General features: G+C 40.1%; 1 protein-coding gene across 18 annotated transcripts in view; it reads left to right on the top strand.

Moving 5' to 3' along the window:
• The first annotated feature begins 877 nt into the window (after nucleotides 1-877).
• Nucleotides 878-25791, top strand: part of PER2 (period circadian regulator 2) — a 51528-nt gene continuing 26614 nt past the window's right edge. Inside the window, exons 1-9 of one of the 18 annotated variants that reach the window (XM_075760959.1) lie at nucleotides 1227-1310; nucleotides 9177-9233; nucleotides 10248-10301; nucleotides 12330-12393; nucleotides 18037-18133; nucleotides 19609-19879; nucleotides 20480-20548; nucleotides 23644-23798; nucleotides 24318-24439. In XM_075760959.1, coding sequence (XP_075617074.1) covers nucleotides 19623-19879; nucleotides 20480-20548; nucleotides 23644-23798; nucleotides 24318-24439 — 603 coding nt within the window. In that variant the 5' untranslated portion in view covers nucleotides 1227-1310; nucleotides 9177-9233; nucleotides 10248-10301; ... (1 more) ...; nucleotides 18037-18133; nucleotides 19609-19622. Of the gene's footprint in view, nucleotides 987-1226; nucleotides 1311-9176; nucleotides 9234-10247; nucleotides 10302-12329; nucleotides 12583-18036; nucleotides 18134-19404; nucleotides 19880-20479; nucleotides 20549-23643; nucleotides 23799-24317; nucleotides 24440-25791 lie in introns of those variants that run through there. The other 17 variants (XM_075760945.1, XM_075760942.1, XM_075760952.1 and 14 more) reach the window with 17 other exon arrangements.

Raw genomic sequence — 25791 nt, 5'->3', positions numbered from 1 at the left:
ATGTTTGGAATGAAAAGTAATCATATGGTAATTAGCGCATCGGGAGCTAGTTTTCTACAAGAGCACAGTACATACCTTTAGTGCCTCGGAAACTCTTAGTTTAACCATTTTTGTAGTTATTCAAACTGATGCTAACTGGATAGTGCCGAATAAAGGTGAAGCTCTACGCTCGCCTGTCCTGCACTTTGGTTTGTGACCCGGCAACTTCTGAACATTACACGGGGTCACTTTCGAAACTTCAGGGCGTGCACCCAGCACGGGCGGCAGCACCAGGAAACGGGATACCGGCGCTTCTCCCTTATGTAAGCGAACCGGGCCCCCGGCAGGCCATTGGCTGGCCCCGGCAGGGCAATCTCCGAAGGCTCCAGCTGCTGTCTCCACACCGCGAGCAGCTCGTCAACGTCCTCTCACAGGGAGCGCGAAGCTCTCCTGGCTAGGCCGGTCTCCCTCTCCCCTCAGCTCGGGCTCCTGCCAGGCCGCGCAGAAGCCTCTTCCAGAGCGGCCTTTTCCTGCCGGCAGGGCGGGAGCGTTTCCTGACCCCACCATCCGATCGCGCTCGGCGGGCGGGACGACCCCCCCCCGCCCACCCTTCCGCCGCCGGGGAGGGCCGGGAGGCGGCCGGGCGCTGTGTGGGGACTGTGTGCGGCGCTCCCGGGCAACGCGCCCCGCCCTTTCGCTTCTCCCCTCAGCGGGGCCGAGCGCGCGCCGCGGCCGTTGGCGGCCGGGCCGCGAGGCCGAGCGCGAGCCCCACCCCGCCTCAGCTGGCGAGCGCGCGGCCCGGCCGCCAACGGTCTCCCGCGCGCCGACCCAGCGGGCGGGCGGGCGCGCACTGACGTCACGGGCGGCTCCGAGGGGGCGGGGTGGAGCCACTTCCCTCAGGCGTGATGTAACCTCTGCCCTCCTCGGCCCTTCGGCGGAGGGGTAGCGCGGGCGGAGGGGAGCGGAGCGGCCAGCGGCGGGAGGCAGCGCGGTGCCCGGTGCCGGCGGTGAGCGCTCCGGTGGTCCCGCGGGGACTCGTCCGAGGCGGGGGAGGGGTGGGGGGAGGGGCGGGCTGGCGGGGCAGGCTCGGAGGCAATCGTGGCTGCCGGTGGAAACATGGTGCCACACGTGAGGCTTATGTAAAATGAGCGGCGTCCGGCGCTGCCAATGGGAGAGGAGCGCGCCCCGCCCCCGCCGCCGTCCCCCGCAAGCGTCACGCGCCTCTGGCCAATGGCCGTGCGGACGGGGCGGGTTCTCCGGGCTCAGTCACGTTTCTGCCTGTATGAAGTCGGTGCCGGGCTGCGCCGGGCTGGGTGGAGGTGGTGTACGCGGTGAGTCGGGCCCCGCAGGGCGTTCTGCCCGCCACCGGCCGGGGCTGGGGGGGTGTCCACGGGGGCTCTGGTGGCGGGAGGGGGTGGCGGCGGCGGCAGCAGCCGTTAGGGACGGAGGGGCTCACCCTCCTCCCCCGCCCGCTGGGCCGAGGTTACGTAACCCCCGCGCGCCGGGGCTCTCCCGTTGCCGGGGAGATGGGACGGGGCCGCTGGTGGGACGGGCAGCGCCGCGGGGGTCCGGCCTGCTGCTTCCCCCGGGCCCACCGGGAAAGGGGCGGGTGGGGATCCCTTCGAACCGGGGAAAGGGCGGCTGTGACACGCCCCCCCCCCGATCTCAGACCGTACCGGGGGAAGAGGGTGCCGGCTTTGACTTCCTTCTCGTACCGGGCCGCGGGGTGGGGGGCCTCCGGGGGTGCGTGTGGCACGGTCCCCCCGTATCTCGGACCAGGAGGGGGCGTCCGGGGGTGCGGGGCACAGGCCCCCCAACTCAGGCCGGGGTGGGAGCGGGGGGGGTCTGAGGGGCGACTGTGCCACGCGCCGCACCCCCCCCCCCCCCCGGCCCGTGTGAGGCGGGGGCGCCGAGGGGCGGAGGTGGTCCCCGCCTCAGAGCGGGAGGGGGGCGGCGGTGTCCCCCGCCCCGCCCGCGTCCGGCCCATAGTGGTGGCGCCGTGGGGCGGCGGTCAGACCGGTGTGGAGGAGGAGCGCGGCGGCGCGGCTGTGACTTCCCCGCCCCGCGGCCGCTGGGGGGGCCCGGTGGCGGCGGGGCCGGTCCCTCGGCGCTGCCGCGGGGCTCCGCTCTGGCGTCCCTGGCGGCCGCGGTTGCGGGGTGCGGGCTGCGGCCGCATCTGTGCGAAAGGTCAGCGCCAGGGTTTGAAGGGAGCCGAAATAGGGCGCGGGTAGCACCTTTGGGGAACACACACGTTCCCGTCCGGTGAGCATGGCCCGCGGCCCCGCCGTCCTCCTCGAGGGGACAGTGCTGTACGGGTGGCTTTTTTCACGTGAGGAATTGTGCGGCGATAAGTAACAGAACCTCAGCGCGCTGCTGGGATGCGTGAGCTACAGGTAGAGTAGGCAACAGGTGCGTCGATTTCTTTTTTGTGTTGGCTGTAGTTGCAAGGACACGTTGTTCCTTGAGACGGTGTGGTTGTGCTGCTGTTGACATTAGTTGCATGCTATTACATGCGTGATTACAAAACAGTTTATGTAAGTACAGTTTCATGCAAATAGATGAGCAGTATGGTAACAGTCAAGCTGACACTTTACAACTGACTTTTTGTAATAGGTTAGGATAGGGTATAGTATTTCTCCCTGTACCACAGGAGCTTAAAAAGCCCCCCAAGAGGTCAGTATGAGGTCTCTGGAACTTGGAAACTGAAGCACTTTGAAATTGTATTCCAGTGAAACAGTAACTTGGCTGAGACAATGTATATGAAGAATTTTGAAGAAACATGTTGGTTTATGTTTTTAGGCTGTGTGATGTCTTTCTTTTTCTTTTCCAGATGTAAGAACCTAAGATTTAGTCTCGTATATCTGAGATTCAATAGTTACCACTTACGTATTTGCAAGTAAAGGGGAAAAGGTGGAAATTCTGTATTGATTCTAGTGTTATGATTGTCTGGCCAAGTCAAAAGTAGAGTAAAAAACTGATTTAGTATAGTGAGAAACTGTTTCAAGTTGCTAGTATAATTTTAACCACAGAGTTTGTTTACAGATGACAGTTAGTTAACATTTTTTCAAAACTGCAGCTATCATTTGGAGCTGGCTTTTGCTAATTGTCAAGGTAAAATCCAAATTAATCGCAATGATGGTGGTGATGAATATCTACTTGAATGCAAATGGTAAGTTTTGATAACGTAGGGTTGTTGATAAAACTTAAGGATGTCGAGCCTCGATGGTGTGGCCCCATCCCATAAATGGATCCTATTGTATGTTAGATAAATAGTTTGAGGGCATTGAACTTGATGAATCAATCTCAAACTTTTCATAACTTCTAGTGTGCCTCTGTGTGTGTCCTTGATCTTCTTAGCCTTGGGCACAGTGCTGTTTATGCACAGTGGCTCTTAAATAGAAAATTTGGGAGCAGGGCCTAGAATTTGATTCATGCTAGAGAGAGTGCCCACATTGTTGCGCTGAAACATCAAGTTCCTTCTTGCTTACACTTGTGTGTGTTTGCATGCTCTTGCGATTTTTCTTTTTTGACCTTTCTTACTGAAACTTGCATTATTTCTGCAAAGCGAGGAAGTTTCACTGGAGAACTCAACCATGTCCTTGCTTCGTGCAAGACTTGGTGTTAGCCTTGAGATTAGGGGGTACTGTCCTGAGGTGTGGAGTCCTTGTTCTGGACTGTAGGGGTTGCTTACCTCATTAATAAGACATAATGGAAAAGAGAGGACCTTTTGGCCTAGAGTAGAAGAAAAACGTAATATCTTTGTTTTGGTGGGGTGTTGGCCATTTCAGGTGTTTATTTCAAGGTAGAAGGGAGAATGCTTTAGTGGCGTAATTGGTATAAATGTCCAGCACCACAGTGAAAGAGCGTGGCCTGTCCTGCACTGTGAAGAAGTATAGTTCAGCTTGATGTAGTTCAGAAGGTCAAGGCAAGGAAGGCAGGATTTTGGCTTTTGTGCACTTTCTTCAAATTCAGCAAGTTTTCTGGTTTCATTTATGATCCACAGACTACATGGTTTTGCTGGGCTTTCTGTTTATTTGTCAGTTGGTAGGACTACTTGTAGGATTCCTATATTTGTTTTAACACATGAATGCTATCTGTGAAAATCTAAGTAATCTTTATTTTTACAGCTTACTCTTACTTCTTTTGGATTTCCACAGAGAGGCATTAAAGAGTGTATTGTGGCAGCTCTTGGCATAATACCGTACTTTTCCACTTTTTTTTTCCTAGCCATAAGACTAAAATAGGTAACAACTCAATTTATCAAATAAACTTATTTGAGCCTGTCCCTGGACAATACATTTATATAGTAATAAATTTCCCCTGTGAAGAATCACATTTTTTGAGTAAACTGAGATTTTGATGGAGTTTAGCCATACTATGAGAATAGAGTGAAATGGAGAAACCAACTGGAAATAGAGTTCTGGATTTTTCTTCTTTCTTAGACTTCATTAGGACCAGGAAGTGTTTGGTTTAGATACAGACTGATAAACCAATTTTCTTTTTCCTAGGTTCTTGCCACACCTTTATTTCTCTTACTTACAATATTCAAATATGCTTTACTGCAGAAAAAGCTTTTTTTTAACCCCTTAAAGTATAAGCACATGAGCAAGTTACTGTGGGACAAGGTATATTTGGGGTGGTTTAAAAGCAGGTAGATTACCACTAGCCAGTAGAACGAGTAAATTATCACTAGTCTAGATCAACTGTAATGTTTTATATAGGGTTGCTATGGTTGGCCTATGTTAAAAGGGAACATCATGTACTTAGCAAGGTGTTGTGTAATACTTGGCACGAATGTCCTGTAGACACTATATTATACTCATAAAGTTACCACATCATAATTACCAGATAATCAGGTGTTTCTGAAAAGGAATTTTTGTGTCCAGTTTTGGTTGCATGGCCTAGAATTCCTCTATGAGGATGGTGGATTACAGAGATTTTTAACTGGGTTGTCTTGCTGCATTCATTCTTTCCACATCCAGTTATCCCTATTGTGCAAGTTTTAAACTGCTTGAATATTTATTATGTTAACCTATCTTGTCAAGCACTGAAAAGCAAATGAGTTAATATCTGTATTATTCTTTGTGATATAGTTTTATTACTCTGAAGGGCTTTGACTTGCACTTTTAGGTACAGATAAGGTTGGACGCAGAAAATGGAGGTCTTGAAAGTAGTGCTGCCGGTGTTTTGTCTCCTGTGTGAAAGGTGTATGTCCCCTCTCCTGCTTAGCCGCTGCCTTAAACTTAACCACTGCTGTAGCGGGGGCCAGGCTGTTAATATTGCATGTGTTGATGGTAGTAAGGAAAACCTTTTGCTTGCTAGTTGTTGGTTAGGAAAGAACAACTCCACCTCCTGACATGTAGAGGGTTTTTTTGGAGGGTTGTTTCTTTTTAGCGACAGGTGAGATACTTCCTGCTGTGAACTATGTTTAAAGGGCATGGGAAAAGAGAAGGCAACGTTAAAAACACACTTCATGGGCTAATGATTTTGCGATCTGTTTTGGGGATTTCTTGTGGCCCCAGGCCACTTTGGTCTCCTCTGCCATACTTTATTTCACAAAAATGAAGAAGGATCAGATGGCTTGAGTATGTCTGCAAAGGCTGGGCAGAGGCTCTGAAGCTACTCTTTAGAGCACGTTCTGCTCATGCTGACAGAGAGCCAGCAGCCATGTGTAGTAGGAAAGCACCCGAACACATGGGAATCCACATGCCTGAGCATGCGCACAGCGATCTGGTACTCTAGTAAGTGGCTTAGTAGATCACCAGGCATGGTTGTGCAGCCTGCTTGTACTCTGCCTGCCAGCAGTGCTGGAACATCAGCAGATCAGGCTTCTGTGCATCTGTTTTGTATTTCTAAGGTTATCCTTTAGGTGCACATAGGGTCTTTATGTCTGAATGTCTGCCCTGGACTTGTACCGGCCCAGTACAGAATCCTCTTATCTGGTCCTCTCTTCCTCTTGAAGAGCTTCTGAGGGACAACAGCAGTGTACTAAATTTCATGCAAGTTGCACAGGCAGTAATTCTGAAGAGTGTGTTTTCCTTGCTTATTCATATATGTAAGTGAGGTTATGAGAATTTTTTGTCTGTGTGAAAGCTATTGTAAGGTCAAGAAAAGTGTTTGTACAGATGTTTTCAGCTGCTGCTGAAGTAGTGTGTGGTAGTCCTACAGGACTGTTCTGATTTCTCTGACTTTTTTGGAGAGTCTGATTTAGACAGCTTTGCTTGTAGGACACAATAAGTGAGGCTAAACTTACTTTCTTTGAGATATATAATCATGGAGTATGATTTTCCTTTTTCCTTCATTTTCTCCCAATAGAAAGTAAAACTTTATTGGGAATACTGAAGGGATAGAGGCTCAATGTGCTGTTTACAGGACAAGTGGACTGAAATACACGGACCGTGTATCTTGGGGCAGAGTATGAGATTATTCTGCAGATTGTGTGAGCAGGCTGCAAAAGTTTGGTGCAAGAAGTACTGATGTTCATCCTGAAAAGATGTGATAGTGGGAAAGAAAGCTCATTTGTACGTCAGAATGTCTGAGACTTTGGGGCTTTGGTTACAGCTGGTTTTGAGTGTACCGTGGTAATTCTTAATGCTTGATTTTTTTCTTAGAACAGAGATTTCCTTGTATAGATGGCTTTTAAAAGTGGAAGTGGCTTTTTAAAAGTAGAACCAAATCTATACTGCTTTTCAAACATTCTGTCCTAAAACAGAGGCACTTCACTGTTAAATAACACCTGTAATTTTTCATAATTGAAGCTTAGGGAGACATGATAAAGTGGTGAGGATGTCCAGTACTTCTTTTTTGTTGGTTTTGCTTCCTATCCTTATTCCTTACAGCTTTTGTATTTTAGTACGGGTTTTGTGCTTGACCTTATTATATGTACTTTTATGTTTCTGCTGCTTAGTTTCTTTAAGTGTACAAAGATCTTCAGTATATAAAGCACTTCTTTGATTTCAATGACATCTCTACCATGCATTCCTCTGTGACTTGAGCTCTTATTTCTCGGTACTAATGTAGCCAACTCATAGGACAAGTACATCGTGTTTGTTAGGTTGCCATCCTTTGTGGGGTGTATTACTGATGTGGTGGGGGCTGTATTAGTAATAGCCTGAGAATTTATTTGACATAAAGTCTTCCAGAATGGGACTTTCATTCTGACCGAAATCTTAACTGGGTGTGAGCTGTGGCAATGTCTAAAAAGCAGCATTAGTCTGGAACTTTTGTAAATGTAATACCCTGTGGTGAAATTATGCCCCTTTTTTTAAGGGGGGGAAGCAGCAGGTGTGAAAATATACTGCTTAATGGAGATGTCAACAAATATTAAAGCTGAAATATGGTGTTGTAGATACGTTAGATCTAGTTTCACCTATAATAAAGGTGAAATATATGACCGCATGGTGGAGTGTGATAATTTGTCCCTCCTTCCTGTGACAACACTTCCTCAAATGTATAATTTTTGTTATTTTGTTCAAAAAGGACAAGAGTTAACATGTGCAAATATTAAAGAGTTCTGACTACTGATCTCCTGCTTAATAATTTCTCCAGTTCCAGTCAGGAAGAGAATAATGCTTTCTGTTTACAAAGAAAACCAGATGTCTTTTTAAATTCACACTTAATACAAAGAATTTTAGTTCAACTTTAAGAAGGCACCTATTGTAAGACTGGAAGGAAGTATGTCTAGAAATTAGTATGAGGCTGGTAAAAGAGACTATGTTTAGCTTCTTCACAAGATGTCTTGGCACAGCTGCCATAATCTTGTCTGTCAGGGATGTATATGTGTGCTCACTTTTTTCTTTATGGCAAATATCTAACCTGTTGGCAATTAAACTTAGCTCTGTGCCATGGCTTATTATTCAAGGTGAAGGAATAAACTTGAGGAAGACAGTTTCTGTTGGCTCTTGGGGCTCATCAGTCCAGATCCACTGTGGAGACTTGAGCACAGGTGGTGGGCATAACGAAACAAGGAATAATTACCTGAAAAGGTAAAATAAGCTTTGCTTCTGGTCCGGCAGAAAAGAGAACCTGCTAGATGCTGGAGGAGTGGCTCTGACTGCTTTTTTTGAGTGGGAGGAGAAGGGGAGATTACTTTGGTACTTGGCTTCTTATAGTTACAGGAAAGCAAATGATGAATCGGGAGCTGGCCCAGGTTGGTCAGCACAGCGTAGGTGAGATTGCCTCATGGAGGGTCAAACTTGATAAGTTCAACAATGTGCTGGTACTGTGCTATTCATAGTAAAACTGAGTTGACTGTCCAGTTACCTCAGGCTAACTTTTTGCTATTAGTTATTCCGTGGGGAGAATAAACAGCTTTAAAACCAACAAAACGAATGTAAAACTGGAAAGAAATTAAATAATAGTGGTGCTGTGGGTGCTTCAGGAATAGAAGTGACTTGTGACATAAGCTTAGATCAATTTAGGAACTATCACTTGAGGACTGAGGGGTTTATTTTTTTCCTGTTTGGTCCTCTGGGACATAGCTAAGGAAGCTTCTTTCTGTGATTTTTTTTTTTTTTTTTTTTTAACAGATATAAGCAAAAGAAGCATAACTTTAAGCTGGGAACAGCTTTTGCTTTAAGAATGCATACTTATATTTTGGAATATGAAACTAGTCTTGGTCATGATGTCATTACTTTTGCTCAGTTGAATTAGCTCTGAAGAGTTTTTCATCTGCTAAGGTTAATTTGGAATTTGTATTTCAGTGGTGAAATGTTTTAAGATTAAAATATGTGGAAGAAGAAACATAACTTGAATTAAAATATATGATTTCAAATTTTATACCGGATAATCATTCTTCAGCTTGGATACTCTTAGATGAGTAAATGGTTAATTTTGAAATACACTGATTTCTGTATTATCTTAACAATGTTCTAACAATAAATGAAGATCATGGAGATGAGATTTTGCAGGGTTTCTTATGTTTATCAAAGGAACAGAATTCAGTGAATAGTTATTCTGTGTGTTGCTCGCGGAACCAATTTAGAAGTTTGGTTACAATAATAGTAAATATTTTTATCAGTAAAATTTCTTACATTTCCTCTCATTTTGAAGAATAGTTATAAAGACTACAAATATATCTGTGGAAATCGTACTTTACGTGCCTGGACTTGGATTATTAAATGGACTTGATTTATGTTTTGTAAATATTTGTCTTGCTTATAAAACTTGGTTTTGTTTTTTTGTTTGTTTTTAAATAGGAATATATTGATGACTCTTTCAGATTTGGAAAGATCATGGTTAGTACATTCATTAAGGTGAGTGTCTTATGCTGACTCCAAGAAAGTGATTTATAGTATCAGTTCTTTCTTAGTGGGTCTGAACTGATTTTTGTTTTGTTGCTGCTTTGTAAGCTTCCTTTGAGCTGTAATTTCAGAATGCTGAAAAATAAAAAGATATTCAGGGCATTAAATTTTTAAAGACCTGTTGTACAAATCATGAAGCACATGGAAATGATGTGACTTCTCTAAATCTTTAGGAAAATGAAATTTAATGTAGTATCAAGTGCTACATCTGCATTGTTTGCTATGCAGAAGTGTATTAATAAACTTCCAGTCTTTTGATTGCTCTTGCAGGTGTTTTAAGAAACTTTTAATGATGAGGAAAATTCACGGGTCCAGAAAACAAAGTAGTTGATGTTACTCAGATAATCAGGATGATAGCTCAGGAAGTAAAAGGAAAATGTTATACTTCTAAACTTTGATTTAGAAAGCAGGTCGTAGCTTCCAACATTATTTTTTGGTCAGTTGTGTTCTACTTTGTAACAAGCTGATATTATTCTAATCTCTGTTTGAGAAGTTGAACACATGGCATCAGAGGTACTGACTTATGCATGTTTGTGCGAGCAGCTGATGACAAAAAAGGCTTATTACAACTCAGGTGGGATGTGTGGTGGATTAAGAAAGCAGAATAGATGTTCAGAATTACGGAAATATTTTGAAAATGAAGAAAAAAAGAAACAACTGAGAGTTTAAAGGAGAATGGTGGTGTCATGTCATCTGCGATGCAAAGAAAATTTATCCAAGTTGTTTTGTTATATGTGATTTGGTCATGGGACAATATTGGCCCAAGACAGGAAAGGGAAGGATAGCAGTTCTGGATAGTACTGTAATATTGCAATATGGATGAAATAATTGAGATTTTGAGGATTTATACTGTAGTGTCTGATTAGTCTAAATGATTGAAAAAAAAATTACCCTTTTTCTATGGCTACAGAATGTGATCTGAATAGGTTTGTAAGGCTAACAATGTTCTCTTTTTCAACGCTGCAGGTGTGACTTCAGTTCTCTACAGAAAGTGAACTTGCTTGGGATCCTGTAATACAGGTGTGTTCCCTAAAACAGGTTGTTCATTCTTTTCTAATATTTGAAGTCTTCTATGCTTAGAATAGATATATCTCAATATCAAAGGAAACATTGTCACAAGTTCTATATTCTTTGTATACTGATCAAATTAGACTGCCTTCTGTGGAAAAGACCTTCTTGAGATGCCATACGTGGATGAACTCTTTTAGTTCTTGGGGATTTGGGCATTCTCAGTGACGTGTACATTTCCTCTGATAAATAATAGAAAACCAGAAGATAAGATTTAACTGCCTCTAATTCTACTCAAACTGATAAAATGCCTGGTTTAAATGACTTGTATTTAGGTTCAGATAAAGATCCTTTTGGTGTAGATTTGTCTTAGCTTTCAGTTAAATTGTAGAGAGGCTTATTATGAGAATTTTAAGTAGTTTACAAGAACTGTTTTTTCTTAATGTCTTCCTAAACGCATTAAGTAGTTGAAGCCAATATGAGACCCAATTAAAATGGTACATGCTGCTGCTACTGCAGATATCCTCTTCAAATCTAAACTTTGTTAAACCTTCTTTACTTCTTTATCTATGAAAATGTCATGATGGAGGTCATTGAATTAGAGAAGTGGTATGTCACTTCATAAATAGTCAGGCAAGACCTTGCGGCTAATTTCTCATAGATCTTGATTAGTGAAGGTAGAAACTTAACTCCATTAAGGAAATACAGATTACAGGGAGATGAGTTAGTGAGAAGGAATTGGAAGAGCTGTCTCTAAACCAGGATTTAACTAGTGCTGAAAGACATTCCACGTTTTCAGTGGCCAAGCTAAAAATTGAGAAATCTGCAAGTAGCTCCAGATACGGCAATTTCTAACACTTCTTGTGGTCAGAGATAGAGAGCTTATAATCCTGTTTTATCAATTTAAATGTTTTGTCTTTATCAGAAAGAACCAATGTACACAGATTTGTATTGTAATCTGAGACTCGTAGAACTCTTATCAGCTTTGCAACGTTATGCAGAATGGAATGTTGTGAATAAATTCTTCCTGAAGTCTGGCCAACACAAATGTACTTTTAACAGTTGGTAGACATGCAGCCTTTTAAATTAAGGCATGTTAACATGGGCTGCCTTCCAAACTGGTTAGCTTGTGACTTGAACACTGTTCCAAATTTTTGTTCCAAACATTCCTTCTGCATATTCAAATGAAGCACTTAAAGTGATGTAATTGTTTGCCACACAAATGTTGATCTTCTGAACTTCTGATTCTGCTGTTTCTGTGTGTTACATGGCAGTGGCATGTACCAACAGGCTTAGAAGAACTTTCAGATTTTCCTTTTCCTGCCAAAATTCTTGGTGTCTTTCTTGGAAAACTGGGGGGTTTTTTTTAGGTAGAATAACAGTGTTGATGGACTCTGTTAGTACAGACTTGTGAATGTAAGGAAACACCTCTTTTGTTTTTTTTACCATGAGGGTGAGTGAGCACTGGAACAGATTGCCCGGAGAGGTTGTAGAATCTCCATCCTTGGAGATATTAAAAAGTCATCTCGCAGTGGTCTGGTCCTGGGAAGCTCTCTCTAGATGACTTTGCCTGGACAGGGAGTTGGACAAGATGACCTCCAGAGGTCCCTTTTAACCTCAACCGTTCTATGATTCTGTGAATTGAAATTTTGTAACTGCTTAGTAAACTCTTTAATGCCCACACCAAGCCCACAGCAATGTAGATGAGTTTAGATCAGGTGTTAAAATGGTATTCTAACCAAACTTCTTAAGCTCTTAGAACAAAATCCCTGATGTAGTCAACAGGAGCTCCGTTATCTACTGGAGAGGTTGACCCTTCATTCTTAGTGGCTGCGTCAGCCTATGCAGACTATGCATGTACATAGTATGATACCATACTGATAGCAAATTGGAAGGGTTATTTTATCTAGTGTAGAAGATTCTGTTATTTTAAAACTCTATAAGACCTTATTTTAGACCAAAAGTGTTTAAAATGCAAATTTGTGTCTGATTCCTCTGCTGGATGACAGTTTCATGTTTAACCAACATTTATCTGCATAGGCATGGCATAACTGTGAGCATCTCTCTGGTATCTGTTTGAAGAGGACACTGTTGGGGGGCCCAGGTATTTCTTTTATATTTTATAGTTATAGAGGTGTCCGGACTCTATAATGGTCAAAGATTTCCAGTAGAAGAGGATGAGACGAGAATTAAATGCATGTGGGAGACTCTGGACCTAGGCACTTCATGCTTTTGATGCTAGCTGGGAGGGAGCTTGATAAACACTTTTACCAACTTTTCATAGAAAAAACAGGTAAGAAACATGCATAATTGTTATGATTCATGTTAGTAGAAAGGTGCTTTCCCCTCCTGTCCCCTAAAGCTTATGCAGAAACTATATTGTTCCATTTGTTTTATTGTAGAACTGTGATTTAAGTCATATATATATATAGTTATTCAGAACTATTGTTTAGGTATAAACTGGGAGTTACCTTATTTGAAGCTAAATGTTTTTAGCCTAAAACTGTTCTTATTCTTAAATTCAGGTTTGACTTTCTTTACTGAGGGAACAGTCTGGTTGGAAGCATCCTTATTATGAATGCAAGGGCCCTAGCCTGGTGCTTATGCTGACCTCTTCCTGTATAGGTGCTGCTATAAATTCAGGGTGGCGCTTGAGTGGCTGTGGACCAAAGCTATGTCTTGGTCAGTTCCTCTATAATAAAGTGGCAGCTGTAAACAGTGGGAAATTAGGATCACCTTTATAAAGATATTACTAATTTTTATTTAAATAACAGCCCTGTGTTCAGGATTCTCTTGAACTGAAAGGTGAATCCTTATCAACAAATTGTGAAATGAATGCTGTGAAATTCAGATTTTATGGAAGCACTTGCGATATTCTAGATGTTGTAGATAATTTTATTGATATGAGTAGAAAATTGACTTACACCTCATTCCTTGTTAAGAAAAAGAGCAAAACTCGTTCATAACGACTTGCAGTGAGATGAGGAATCTATTAAAAAGAAAATTTCTTTTTTTTAATTCAAAAAGTCTTAAATTGTTAAGCATCTTCTCGTCTTTTTTTTTTTCTTGTAGCAAAGTCTGAGAATACTGCCATCCTTTTTTTTTTTTTTCTTCCCTCTTCCTAGAAAGTGTCCTAGTGAGGGTATTCTCTTAATTGTTCTTTATCTTGCCACAAAAAAAGTGAAGTTCTCAATGTTATTGCTGGTGAAGTTGTACAGTTAGACAAGTTACTTCTTGGATTATTGTTTGCTTTTCAACATCTTTTCCTGATGTTTTGCTACTACCAAACATTTCATTATTGTCTAATTGCACAGGGAGAATGCATTCATTGTGGATGTTAATTTTAAATTTTCTCTAAAATTGCATGATATGATTAAATTCCTGCTAGTTATTTGCCATACAAATGAGAAAACTTACCATTTTGCAAAGCAGTCATCCAGAAGACATGTGCAAACTCTTCTTGTTGGTAAGATCTTCAGTAAGGTTGAATCCTGACCATTAGGAATGTCTCCTATTGGTTGTAGTACAGTTAAGAGTCCACAAATATTCACGTGTCTCAAGTATAGTCATAAATTGTGGTGTGCTTATTGCTTCATTTGGGAATATTGGTAAGTTCATATTAGTTGCAAATTTAGACTCAAATCTTAAGATGGTTTTTCTTTTACTCAGTTCTTGAATTAGATAATTTTGGCTCTAGATTTTTAGTTTTTCATTCTTTAAATGCCAGTACTAGACATGATATTTTTTGTGTGAAAAGAAATCTGGAAAAATCTGTTCTCTGAATGTAACCAGATCTTTGCTGAAACGAGAGTTTAAATGCCATAGTTTCAAAAGAATAATAGAACCATAGAATGGTTTGGGTTGGAAGATGACTTAATTCCAACCCCCTTGCCATGGGCAGGGACACCCTCCACTAGACCAGGTTGCCCAAAGCCCCATCCAACCTGGCCTTGAACACTGCCAGGGAGGGGGCATCCACAGCTTCTCTGGGCAACCTGTGCCAGTGCCTCACCACCCTCACAATGAAGAACTTCTTCCTAATATCTAATTTAAATCTGCCCTTCTTCAGCTTAAAGCCATTACCCCTTGTCCTATCACTCCATGCCCTTCTACACAGTCCCTCTCCAGCTTTCTTGTAGGCCCTTTTAGGTATTGGAAGTTGCTATAAGATATCCCTGGAGCCTCCAGGCTGAAAAAACCCAACTCTGTCAGCCATTTGACTCCTTGGTGTTCTACAGCCCTTCTTAAGAGGGTTTTTCAAAAGCACAAACCTATTATTTCTTCAAGTGTGTGTCCATACGTATTTTGGTGTGTTTTTCTGGGGACAATAAAGTTCAAGCTGTTTCCATTGTCTTACTGCAGGATAAAGAAGCTACTGTAGCTAATGAATAATTAGAAGATGTTTTCTGCACATCTAACCTGGCATATTAATGCCTACATTTGTCCTTGGTGCTCAGTGGAATTACGTTGCCTTTTTCATACACTGCATCAGGATCTTAAAGAGTTCTAGTCTTTGCCAGAGTGACTTTGGCAGCTTTGCTCTGTCTAGAAGAGTACAATTTTTTTTTTTTTTTGTGAGCCAGTTGCTTTAAAATCAAGCTTAGCTGGTGCCAATTTAAGATTAAAAAGAAGTTTTTATTTACAGGGTCAAAATAGACAACCTCCCTTAAAAGTTTAGAAAGATCGAGCAGGCAAAGAAAAAATTACTTAATGTACTCCTCTGCACTTGCTTACTGATCTTGGTATGACATGCAATTACCTTCCACAAACTGGTAACAGGAGAGAACCTCAGACTGGGAAAGCGTGCTAGCTTTTACCTGTTCATTCTTGTTTGGTTATTGATTGGAAATTTATTCAAGCCTATTAAGTGGGATGAATATGTGCAACTTATTATGTCATTTTGACTGAGATTACTTTCAACATTAATTAATCTCTCTGGGATGACTGACCCTCTGTGCTCTTGAAGTGTTTGCATGGTGCTTGCATATGCATGCAGATGTTCCACTTAAGGTCTTCCTTGTCTGAGAGTAAAGGCTAGCCAGATGCATTGGCTCTTATCTAAAATTACAGGCACAGAGCACGGTGTAGAGTAATTGCCAGTCTGTTCTTTTTTCATAGTCATTCCAATCTCTTCTTAGAAAATCTCTCCAAACTTAGTGTATATTATCGTTGGCTTTTTTTATTTATTATACAAGCTCCTGTTTTAGAAACACTCCTCTTCCTTCTTTCCCCAGAAGCTCTTGGAAGTCTATCATAATGTTTTCTTGTTCCTTCCTATTTATTCTTCCTGTATTCCTTACTCTGGTATGTGCCTCTGGCACTGAGGCTTTTGAGATTTTTGAAACAGAAGAAATTTTGTGCAAGACTGACTTTGAGTGACATTATCTTCCAGTCCTGCCTAAGAACACCATTCTACCTCAAGGAGTTGAGCCAATTCTTCTTGAAATATATCTTTAAAAAGGTCAAACTTGTATCTCCTCCATTACTGGGATACTCATTGCTGTTTCTGGTGCCATTGGCCTTGGGCTCCAAATTATAGTCACTGTAATGGAGTTATGTAGGAACTGCATAGATGCTTACTGTGGGCAAAGCTGCAGAAGCTCTGGCATGTTGCTAGTTAGAGACAGAAGCAACACAACTTAAGTGTTTCCTGACACAAATTTCTGCCAGGTATCAGGAGGAAGAAAATTCACATGGTATCTCCTATAGGCTAGTACCTATTTCTTTTCTGTTGTCAATTCTCTTAATTTGAATGTACTGCTTAAAATTAAAAATAATTTTAAAAACCCTGAAATCTTGACTGTCATTGAATTAGTCAACTCTTGTTCAAGGAGACATAGGGAAATCCTTCAAAAGTTGTTGGACAGCTTATATATATTGGGAATGATTCTCGGCCATCTAAGGAATTCCTATTGAAGTTTCCTACAAATACCTGGCAGAAGCTTGCCTAGGTGTCACGGAAAGAGGGGAGGAGATCAGACAATAGATGATATTCAGAGGTGGAAAAAATTACTCATCAGTGGTTTAACAGCTCAGAGTTTCAAACTGTAAGACTCTACCTGCTACTTATGGCACAATTTCATTGACTCTTAAACTTCCCAAGATTACAGAAAAGACTTCGGAGAAATAATTTTCCAAGGAAAGGTTGTTAAAAATATTTGTGGACAACTCTTGAGGCTTAAAATACTACAGCATACATAATACTCTTTGGCTTCAGAATTCAGGAGAAGAGGTTTCTCTCGCTTAAAGACTGAAATACAAAATGTTTGCATTTATAGTAGGAAAGCTGTGGTACAATCATTGCTGTTCCCATAAATAGCACAATTTTCCTGATATATGCATTACTGTAATATTGGGCTAATTAGAGAATTTAGGGCTACACTAAGAGTCTGTCTTCTGGCAGTTCATGCTTATGAACCTGTAAGTAGCGATTTATAGAGTCGTCTTTAAGGGGTTTAAGTATAGCAGCCCAAAGTTGGGGGGTTCTTTTGAGAGCTTTTTTTCCCCTACCTCTAAAGAAATCATGTACCATAGTCTACTAGCAGGTAGTATTTTTTCAGATATGGCGGTATGTTTTTTTTTTTCTCTTGTATCTAAAGCTCTTTGTAAACAATATTTGGTCAGGAAAACAGGAGTAAACTGCTACCTTGGGCACGGAATATATTATGAGGAACTTCTTAAACTCCTTTCCAGGTGATGTTGTGGCTGTCTTTTTTTCCAAAAGCTTCATTTTAATCACAATGAGGTTAATTTGTGTAATTCTGATGTGCAAATTTTTGGGACAAAATGCTATAGATGACCTCTGAGGTTACTTTTAACCTTCTCAGAGAAGGTAAAAAGACATCCTGTTCCTAGCTCAGTAGTTTGCTGGAGTACCTTTATTCACAGAATCCTCTGCAGAACTTTACCACCTCAGTGTCCTGTGAGAAATAATAGTACAGATGACACATGAGAAGTGGCTTCTTGAGACTGGGTTCAGTTATTTAACATACAGATGCTCTTATTTCTGCAATACTTGAAGTCTTGTACTGTCCATATGGGTATTCCCAGTACCACCTTCTGTATTCACTCTCCTGAGCCCTTTGACGTTTTCAGTCCCTCTCAGACAAAATGAGTTGTGGCTAGTCCTGCATCCTTAAGCATGAGCCATGATACTGCAGATGGTAGCATGGGTACCACTAACTGGTCAGGCTCATTAGGAGCATGTGTGGTGAAAGTGGACTATATACAGGGACAGAACGTCATTAAAATGTCTAGCGAAGGAAGGCAAGTGAAAATGTGAGCTCTATTTACCAGAGAGATTAAATCAGAGATGAACTGTCTGATCTAGTTAATCATTGGCCACCAGAGTACGTGCCATTGTGAAATAATACTAGAGTTTCATCTAAGAGTAAATACTCTTTTATTGCATGTTCCAGTTATGTAATTTTTAAGACAGAAGCGGCTTACTTAGTAGTTCTAACAGGTTTTTTTCTGGCCTGAAGTATAATTTACTACCTGTATACTACTGTCCAATAAAATAGCATAACAGAATGCCTATTTAGTCTGGATTGGAGTACCTGAAGTGAATATATGCCAAAGTGAAATGTCAGTATATTTTATTCTACCTAAAGGGGTTTTTTATTATTATCTGTAGTAAAGTACTAGAGAATAATCTTGAAGAGAAATAACTTATTTATTTGTATACCATTACTGTTAGCTTAAATGAATGTCCTTAAACTACACTTCCTCTTTCAAATGAAAACAGATATCTTGCATATTACTTTGGCCAAACGAGGAGAGGAGTAGTATTTTCTTCTGAAAAACTCAAATGTAAAATGTCTGGAAAAACAGCAATTAGGAGGGTAAGAAAATAGTTTCAATGCTTTTTTTTTTTTTGTGTGTGTGGAGGGAGTTGAATCATAGTGTGTTTAAAATTAATATTAAGTTAATGTTTTCTGTTACAGGTTTTCTAAAAAATTTAATTTTTTTTTTTTTTTTTGTTTAGAAGGAAGCTGCTGCGGTTAATACTAGCAAAACTTAGTTGCAGATTTTTTTTCATTGACTTTGTTATTCCAGTCAGGTTTATTAGTCAACAATTGTAATCTTGAATATTTTTAAGGAACAAAGAGGAAGGAACAAACATGGTTCTGTTGTTTTACAAACAACCTCAGTGATCAGTTACACTGTTCAGAGAATCTTAGTTCATGGCTTTGCAGTATTGTTGTCTCTGTGGGTTGCTCAAATAGACATAGAAATGAGTCAGATTAAAGATCTTTATTCATAAAGTTGAACTGCTCTCTAGTACTTCTCCTTTGATGGCTCTTCAATATTAGTTTCTTCTTAATTTACTTCTGTATATACTCTGATTTTGAGCCTGCTGCATTAGGATTTGCTTTAAAAGAAGGGATTTTCTTGTTTTGTTTTAAACTTACTTTTCTAAACAATGCAGACTTTTATTTTTTATTTATTTTTCCCCTCAAATTACTAGTAATCAGTAGATAAAATTACTTCCTTGTGTCTTAGAATTTTTGTTGTTGATAAATAGGCAGGTTTGCATACTTAGTTTCCCTGTTCCTGCAGTATGTTCAGTCTACCTACCAATGTGGCTCTTGTACAATGAAATAAATGAAGAATTGGTCAAAATGGCAGAACTGATCTTAAAAAAACAAGACTGGGTATTTAGGAAAAAAACCCCCAAACAAAACCCAAACAAGCTTCAAACCAAGTAAGGAATCCTCTGATGTCTGAATGGAATCTTTTTTGTTTATCAAGGTAAACTAGAAGCCAGGGGAATAGTTTCGCTGAAAATAACAGCAGCTATGGTCCAAATCCAGGCAGTAAAATTGTCAAGTATTAAGTAGGAGAATAGAAAACAAGTGAATACATACATTTTTAAGGTGTTTTTCATGTTTATTCCACTTCCTGGTTTTGTGGGGTTTTTTACTAAAACCATAAATACCTGTTCCACAATGAAACATTAAGTTTGCGATTATCTTTAACTTAAACTTTTCACTATTCAAATGCTGAATATATTAACCATGAATGTCACTTTTAATTTCATCAGTCAGTGAGAATTCCAGTTTGTCAGCAAAGGAGAAAATAAGTGTTTTTTCTTCCTTCCCTTCCTCCTCAGATTTGTGGGTCTGTACTTCCAAACAGAATTTGTACAGAGAGAAAATTCTGAATATGGCTTGATTTGCTCTTGATCTTGGCAGTGTTTCTAATGAGTGTCCCATGGACTCTATCAAGTTTAGGGGGTTCTACTCTAGCACTGAGGAGCAGAACCCTGAGCAGCAACCTGGTATCAGTGAAAACATTTCTTCGACGTTCTCTTTAGAAGAGCAACAGAAAATGAGTGATTATTCTGGACTTGCAAATAACCATAGCCAGATGATTGCTGAAGATTCAGAAGTTCAGGCAAAGCCTGAACAACATCATGAAGTTCTTCAGGAAGATATTGAAATGAGCAGTGGATCCAGTGGAAATGACTTCAGTGGAAATGACACAAATGAAAACTACTCGAGTGGGCATGATTCTCATGGCCATGAATCTGATGAAAATGGGAAGGAATCCGCAATGCTTATGGAATCTTCAGATTGTCATAAAAGGTAGTAGCTAATATTAAATACATTTCAGTTTTATTTTTGTCACTAAAGGCTTTTTTTTCATTTGAATCTAATTTCTGAATAATGACTATGGTATAAAGTGTATCTTCAGATTGAAGCTTTAGTGTTCTAGTTAACTTGTAATCTTGTATGATGTAAATTGTGTAATATATTATAACTCATAAAGAGAAGGTCTCTAGTGTTCCGTGGGTCCAGCTTCATTTGAATCTTTCTTCTCATAATTGTGTTTTTGGCCTTTCATATATATATATATATGTAGTTGTAAACCAACTTCTATAACTGTATATCAAAAAGTGGCCAACTGTTCTTATGTGTAAGGATGCAACTGTGTTATTTTCATCTTTTAAATAATAGCTTAGTGTACAGAGCAAAGCTACAGGAAGAAGAACCTTCTTAGACAAATTCATAACGGAGCTATAGTTTCCATTTGTTGTACCAGGCAGAAGCTTTTAAAGTTGTTTTTTTCTTTTTTCTTTTTTATAGATAGCCAGTCATTAATAGGAAAATAGAAAACTAAAATGAACTAAAAGTTATTTATTAGGTTTACTAATATTAATCTCTTTCAATCTTTCCTTATTCTAGTTCAAGCTCAAATGCATTTAGTCTGATGATTGCAAACTCTGAACACAATCAGTCTAGCAGTGGATGCAGGTAAACTTAATGTGCATATATGCTCAGTAATTTGCATGTATGTAATGCTAAATGCTGAAAACTAAATAGTGTTGTGGTTTGGGTTTTTGTTTTGGCTATACCTGGAGGAGTACACAAGAAATCCTATCTTTGATTCTCTTCCTGTCCATAATCAGTAGCATGTCCTATTAACCACTTGGTTGAATTAGAGCTTTTTGTTGCTGTTCCATGCAAGTTGTATGATAATCTTTCAAGTCATCTTACTTTGTTTTAATTTGGTAGCTTAACTCTCTAATTTTATTTTTGTGGTTCACTTTGAATATTGCTTCAGCCATAGAGGTTTTTGAAGCTTTTCTTTAAATTTTCTGCTCTTCAGAACTTAGTCTGAAACCTTTGCCTGGGGACAGCCTAGTAGTGTTTTAACATCAGAATTCACCCATTGAGTTGGATGTGTTCTGATGTCCAGCAGCCATATCATCTGCCTCTTCTGTGTTCCATTCGCCAGGATTCAAGCCTCAAGTCTGTAAGGACAAACCAACATCAGCTGCAGGAATCCCTCTGTATGAACTCTACTTCTGACCCTGATAGCCTTGAGAAACCTGGTGATTTGAAGGCTCAAATATGGACACTTCAGAGTGCCCTACTGTACTTGTTGGGTCTTCTAAGTCAGCTTTTGATCAGGAGACCAAACCTGATCCTGAGCAGATCAAGGATATCTAGCTATAGCATACTGATGTTAAGACCCTTATTTACATGTACCTACCTGAAAGTGTTTCTACCTGATGCACTTCCTAGAGAAGAGTTAAATTAAAATCACCCCTTTGCACCATTTGGTGCTTGAATTTATTTTCTGTGTCTGTCTTGCAGGCACTTGAGATCTTGTTCCATGCTGTATTTTCAATTGGAAATTGTGTTCTGGAGTTCATGTTGCTTAATATAAAAGACAGAGTGAAGCAAAGGCATTTCTTAATCTGCCTTTCCCATTGATTCCATTTTATTCACTGCAAGATTTTTTGGGGGGTTACTTTTCATAGTTTTTCTGATACCTCCTTATTTTAAATTTCATTAATAGCTCTCTGCTCAGAAACAAATAGCAATCCAGATGGTACAGTGTTTTCCCCAGCTGTCAAGCATAGTGCTATAGAGGGTTACCGAGCAGAATCTGATCATCTTTTAAGAATGGGAGACTGAGGATGTCTAGGGAATGATCTTTAACGAGAGGACTAAAATAGGCTGATAAGCTATAGGTTTAGTCTTTGATTCAAAGACTACTGGGCTTTGGATTCAATATCGGCACCAGCCAACTACTTAGTTTAATATCTCTAGGTACCTTTCCAGTTCACTGTTCACATAAAGCAAAAGAAGAAGCCTCTGTCTTTACAGAACTTGCTTATTCTGTCCTCTGCAAGTCACAACTTCCCTGTGGTTGGCTACTGTGCCTGGTACTACTTATTTTTGGAAAAACATTTTTGAGTTGTAAAACTTATAGAAGATGGGCCTCCTTGGAAAATATTTGCTGCTGCTATAGGCTAATTTGGAAAAGTTTCTTTTCTTGCAAGAGTCTGACCACTCTCATGAAGCATACTCGGAGAGTACAACACCAGCAGTGTGCTCGGTTCATAATCTTTTCCCTCTCTCTTCTTCTCTACTGCCAGCCTAGAGGGTTCTTCTATTAACAAGGCCCTGTTGACTGCATTGGTCCAAACTGTCAAGCCATGTTGTAGATGTGATTTTAATATACAGCATGAACATAATGTTTCCCAAGGGAGTACTATACTCTTTTGTCTTATCCCTTGCCATTATTTCTCTGTACAAAATGACTACTGATTAAGTGAATGCTATGTTTCTCATAGTACATTGTGATGTAAGCAAGAACAATGTGTATTCCCTAGTAGAAGCCAGCTTTGTCACTTTCCAAGTATTTTTTGTGAAATACACCCAACACCCGTCAGATGATTGATCTACCTGAAGAACCTTTCAAACTTCCCAGAAAAATGTTCAGAAATCCTCTTGAAAATTACCTGGAAGCTGAAGCCACTTTATTGAGCTCTTCACACAGGGCAGTGCAGTTGTCAAGACTATTGTTTCTACAGTGGTTCTTAGGTACTTAGAGACTACCAGCTATGACAATCAGGTGGTAAGAGAAGAACCTTCCTTTTGATGGGAAAGAATTTATTTTCAGGAAGGTTTAAGAAAAGCTCTAGAATCTTCTTGATTGTTGTGACTGATTAGCTTTTAAAATCTACTCCAATGAGAAAGACAAGGTGATTTTTTTCATTCTAACTGCTTTGCACCCACCTGCCACCCATCTCTGTCATTCTCCCCCTCCCTTCCCTTCCCTCCTTTTATCTTCCTTTTTGATTTTGTCAGCAGCTCTTAATAATGGGGAGAGATATCAGGAACTGCAAAGGCAGGCGATAATTTTCTGACGTTGGCACTGATAATCTCTGTAGTTTGACCTTCTACACTGAGACAGTGCTTCTGAACGTGCACCTGAGAAATGTGAATGCAATTTCTGTCTCCAGTCTCCTCTGATTCTTTACCCTACGTATTTAGTCAAGTTTCCTTATCTTATTTAATGTATTGCCATGCTTATCTGGGATACGTTGTTCCAAGGATTTCTCCATTTGTTTTGTTAACTTGATGCTCTCCCACTGCCATTCCCTTTTCAGGGACCTTTCTTATGAGAACCTGCTCGAACAGGAGGTGAAGACTTGAATGGACCTCCTGCTTCTCTCCTTTGAAGTCCATGAACATTTCTATGAGTTTGAATTTGAAAGGAACTAAGGAAAATACCACTAAAAAGGGAGGAGGGAGACTGGCAAAAAAAAAAAAAAAAGTTCTCTGGTGCTTGGGTATATGTACTATTGCACATACAGAGTACATTTTACAATAAGACTTCAGGTGGTGGTAAATCTTTCATTTTAAATGATTCTAGATAATTTAAGAATTATTGTAAGTTCTGAATGTTGATACTAAGTACTGGAAAAGTTAATGTGGCTGGCTGTACAAATTTAGGTACGCGAAAAGTGTCCAAGTAATTTGGGTTTCTCTGAGGATGGTGTGTAACTTCAAGCATTCAAGTGACATTTTATTTTTTGTCTTTAATCTTGCAGTAGTGAGCAGTCCACTAAAGCCAAAACACAAAAGGAATTGCTGAAAACATTACAAGAGCTGAAAGCTCACCTTCCCTCTGAAAAGAGAATTAAAGGCAAATCTAGTGTCCTAACAACTTTGAAATACGCCCTTAAAAGCATTAAACAAGTTAAAGGTAATCAAGTATTCTACTACCTAGATAATGCCAACTTGGATAAAATTAAACATTTAAAATAGGAATTTAAGTGTGATTGTCATTATGTTTATTATATTTGAATCTCTTAAGATCATCTAAACAGATGTTTTCATGGTGTTCCCGTTTGTTGGCTCTGTTAACCTGTGCTCATTTGGGAGTCAAAGCAGCTCTCTAGATGTTTGATGTTTTACTGATACTTTCTTGAGTTAGAAAATTATTTTGAAAACCACTTATAATTTCATACTATTTGAACTGCCAAACAGACCAAAATATATGATCATGCATATATGGGTATATTAAGATGGGTAAATTTATTTGGGTTATTGATGAGGAAGCTTTACTGAGGAAAAACTAATTTGGTGTAGTACCTAGATTTCCCAACTACCCGTTCTGTTCTTATGCCAAAAAAAAGATTTTGGCCATTCGCTGCTTCCAGGCTGGATGTTTGTTGATGAGATTTTTAATTCTGAATATAAGTTGTTTAATGTTCTTATCTAGCCAATGAGGAGTATTACCAATTGTTGATGATTAATGAATCCCAGCCTGCTGGACTCAATGTGTCATCTTACACGGTGGAAGAAGTTGAGACTATAACCTCAGAATACATCATGAAAAATGCAGTGAGTATGGTGACCCAAGTCTACACTGTGTATTGAAAATGTTTTCTAGAACTGGAAATCTCAGGCACACCTTCTTTTTACAACAAAAGAGTTGGTCGCTAGGCCAACAAGCTGAAGAAGTTGGCTTTTGCCTTCCAGGGGATGTTGAGTAGAAACTCTGAGCCTTTGCAGACTTTGCCAATGGCATCTTGATCTAAGCTTTTTTCTGTCAGTTAGGAGGAAAATAAGTAGTCTAAACTCCTTGGTCCTCTGAATTATACTTCATGCTTAGAGACAATGGTGTGACATATCTCAACATCTGTGTGATATAATGCACTGTTGAGACATCATTGCTTTTCATTTTAGAACACCTGCTAAAGTTAGAGAGTAATTCTTCCCAAATTTTAGTCAAGGCACACTGAATTGTTTGAGCTTATCCTTATCAGTAGGAGTTATTTGATGTTTCACCAGTTCTTTGTGTTAGTGTGACTGGAAAGTGATGCAAGTGTTGGAATCACTGTGTGTTGTGCCCTCTCCTACGGTATTTGTCTAGTCTTTGCAACTGGTATAGACTTACTGTGTGATCCAGTGATACTGTGTCTTCTCTTCTAGATAAGAATAGCTACAATGATCAATGTAGTTTTAGCAGTAAAATGATAGTCTGAATGATTTTTTTATTATTTATTTTTCACATTCCCAGTGTTTTAAGGATATACTATGGAGTCATCAAAAAATAATTGCAGTTAAACTTATTAGACTACCTTCCACTATTTCTTTCTCCCCTGAAGCCTCTGTCTGAGTGCATGAAATTCTGAAATCAATAAAATATTAGCATGCTTGGGGATGTTCCCTAGCTTGAAGTAGGTGGGTTTTGTTGTATTTATGAATAGCAAAGGTTGCCCACAAGCTAAAATAAATAGGAAGTCTAGAGTGCAACTGAGAACTTCAGCCAAATATCATAAACATTGTTCAATTGATCTGAAGCATCTGAGTTTATGAAACCAGTGTTCTGACGACAGCTCTTACGTTTGTGTATAGTGTTAGCGGATAGAGCACTAAAGGTTGTGATGTAGGAAGCTCTTCTGTGTTGAGAAGACAACCAATGTGAAATGATACAAGTGGAGTGTGTGTATGGCTGTGTGGGACTTTTTTCCCACCTGTTTACTCATTATTTTATGTTTACTATTACGTTTTATTAGTATAAATGTTTAGAGCATGTTTTTTTCATTTTGCAGTGGATGGACAAGCTAACATAAACAGCCTTTCACAAAACACTTGAACTTTGTAAATGTAAAATATGCCTGTAACAACCACAAGGACAATGTGCAGTTTTAATAGCTGGAAGCTCTTTAATTCTTAATTCATAAATTCAT

This window comes from Balearica regulorum, chromosome 9, assembly GCF_011004875.1.
Source record: "Balearica regulorum gibbericeps isolate bBalReg1 chromosome 9, bBalReg1.pri, whole genome shotgun sequence".
Lineage (NCBI taxonomy): Eukaryota > Metazoa > Chordata > Aves > Gruiformes > Gruidae > Balearica > Balearica regulorum.
Note: the sequence above shows the minus strand (reverse complement) of the source record. Positions and strands in the feature narration are given on the sequence as shown.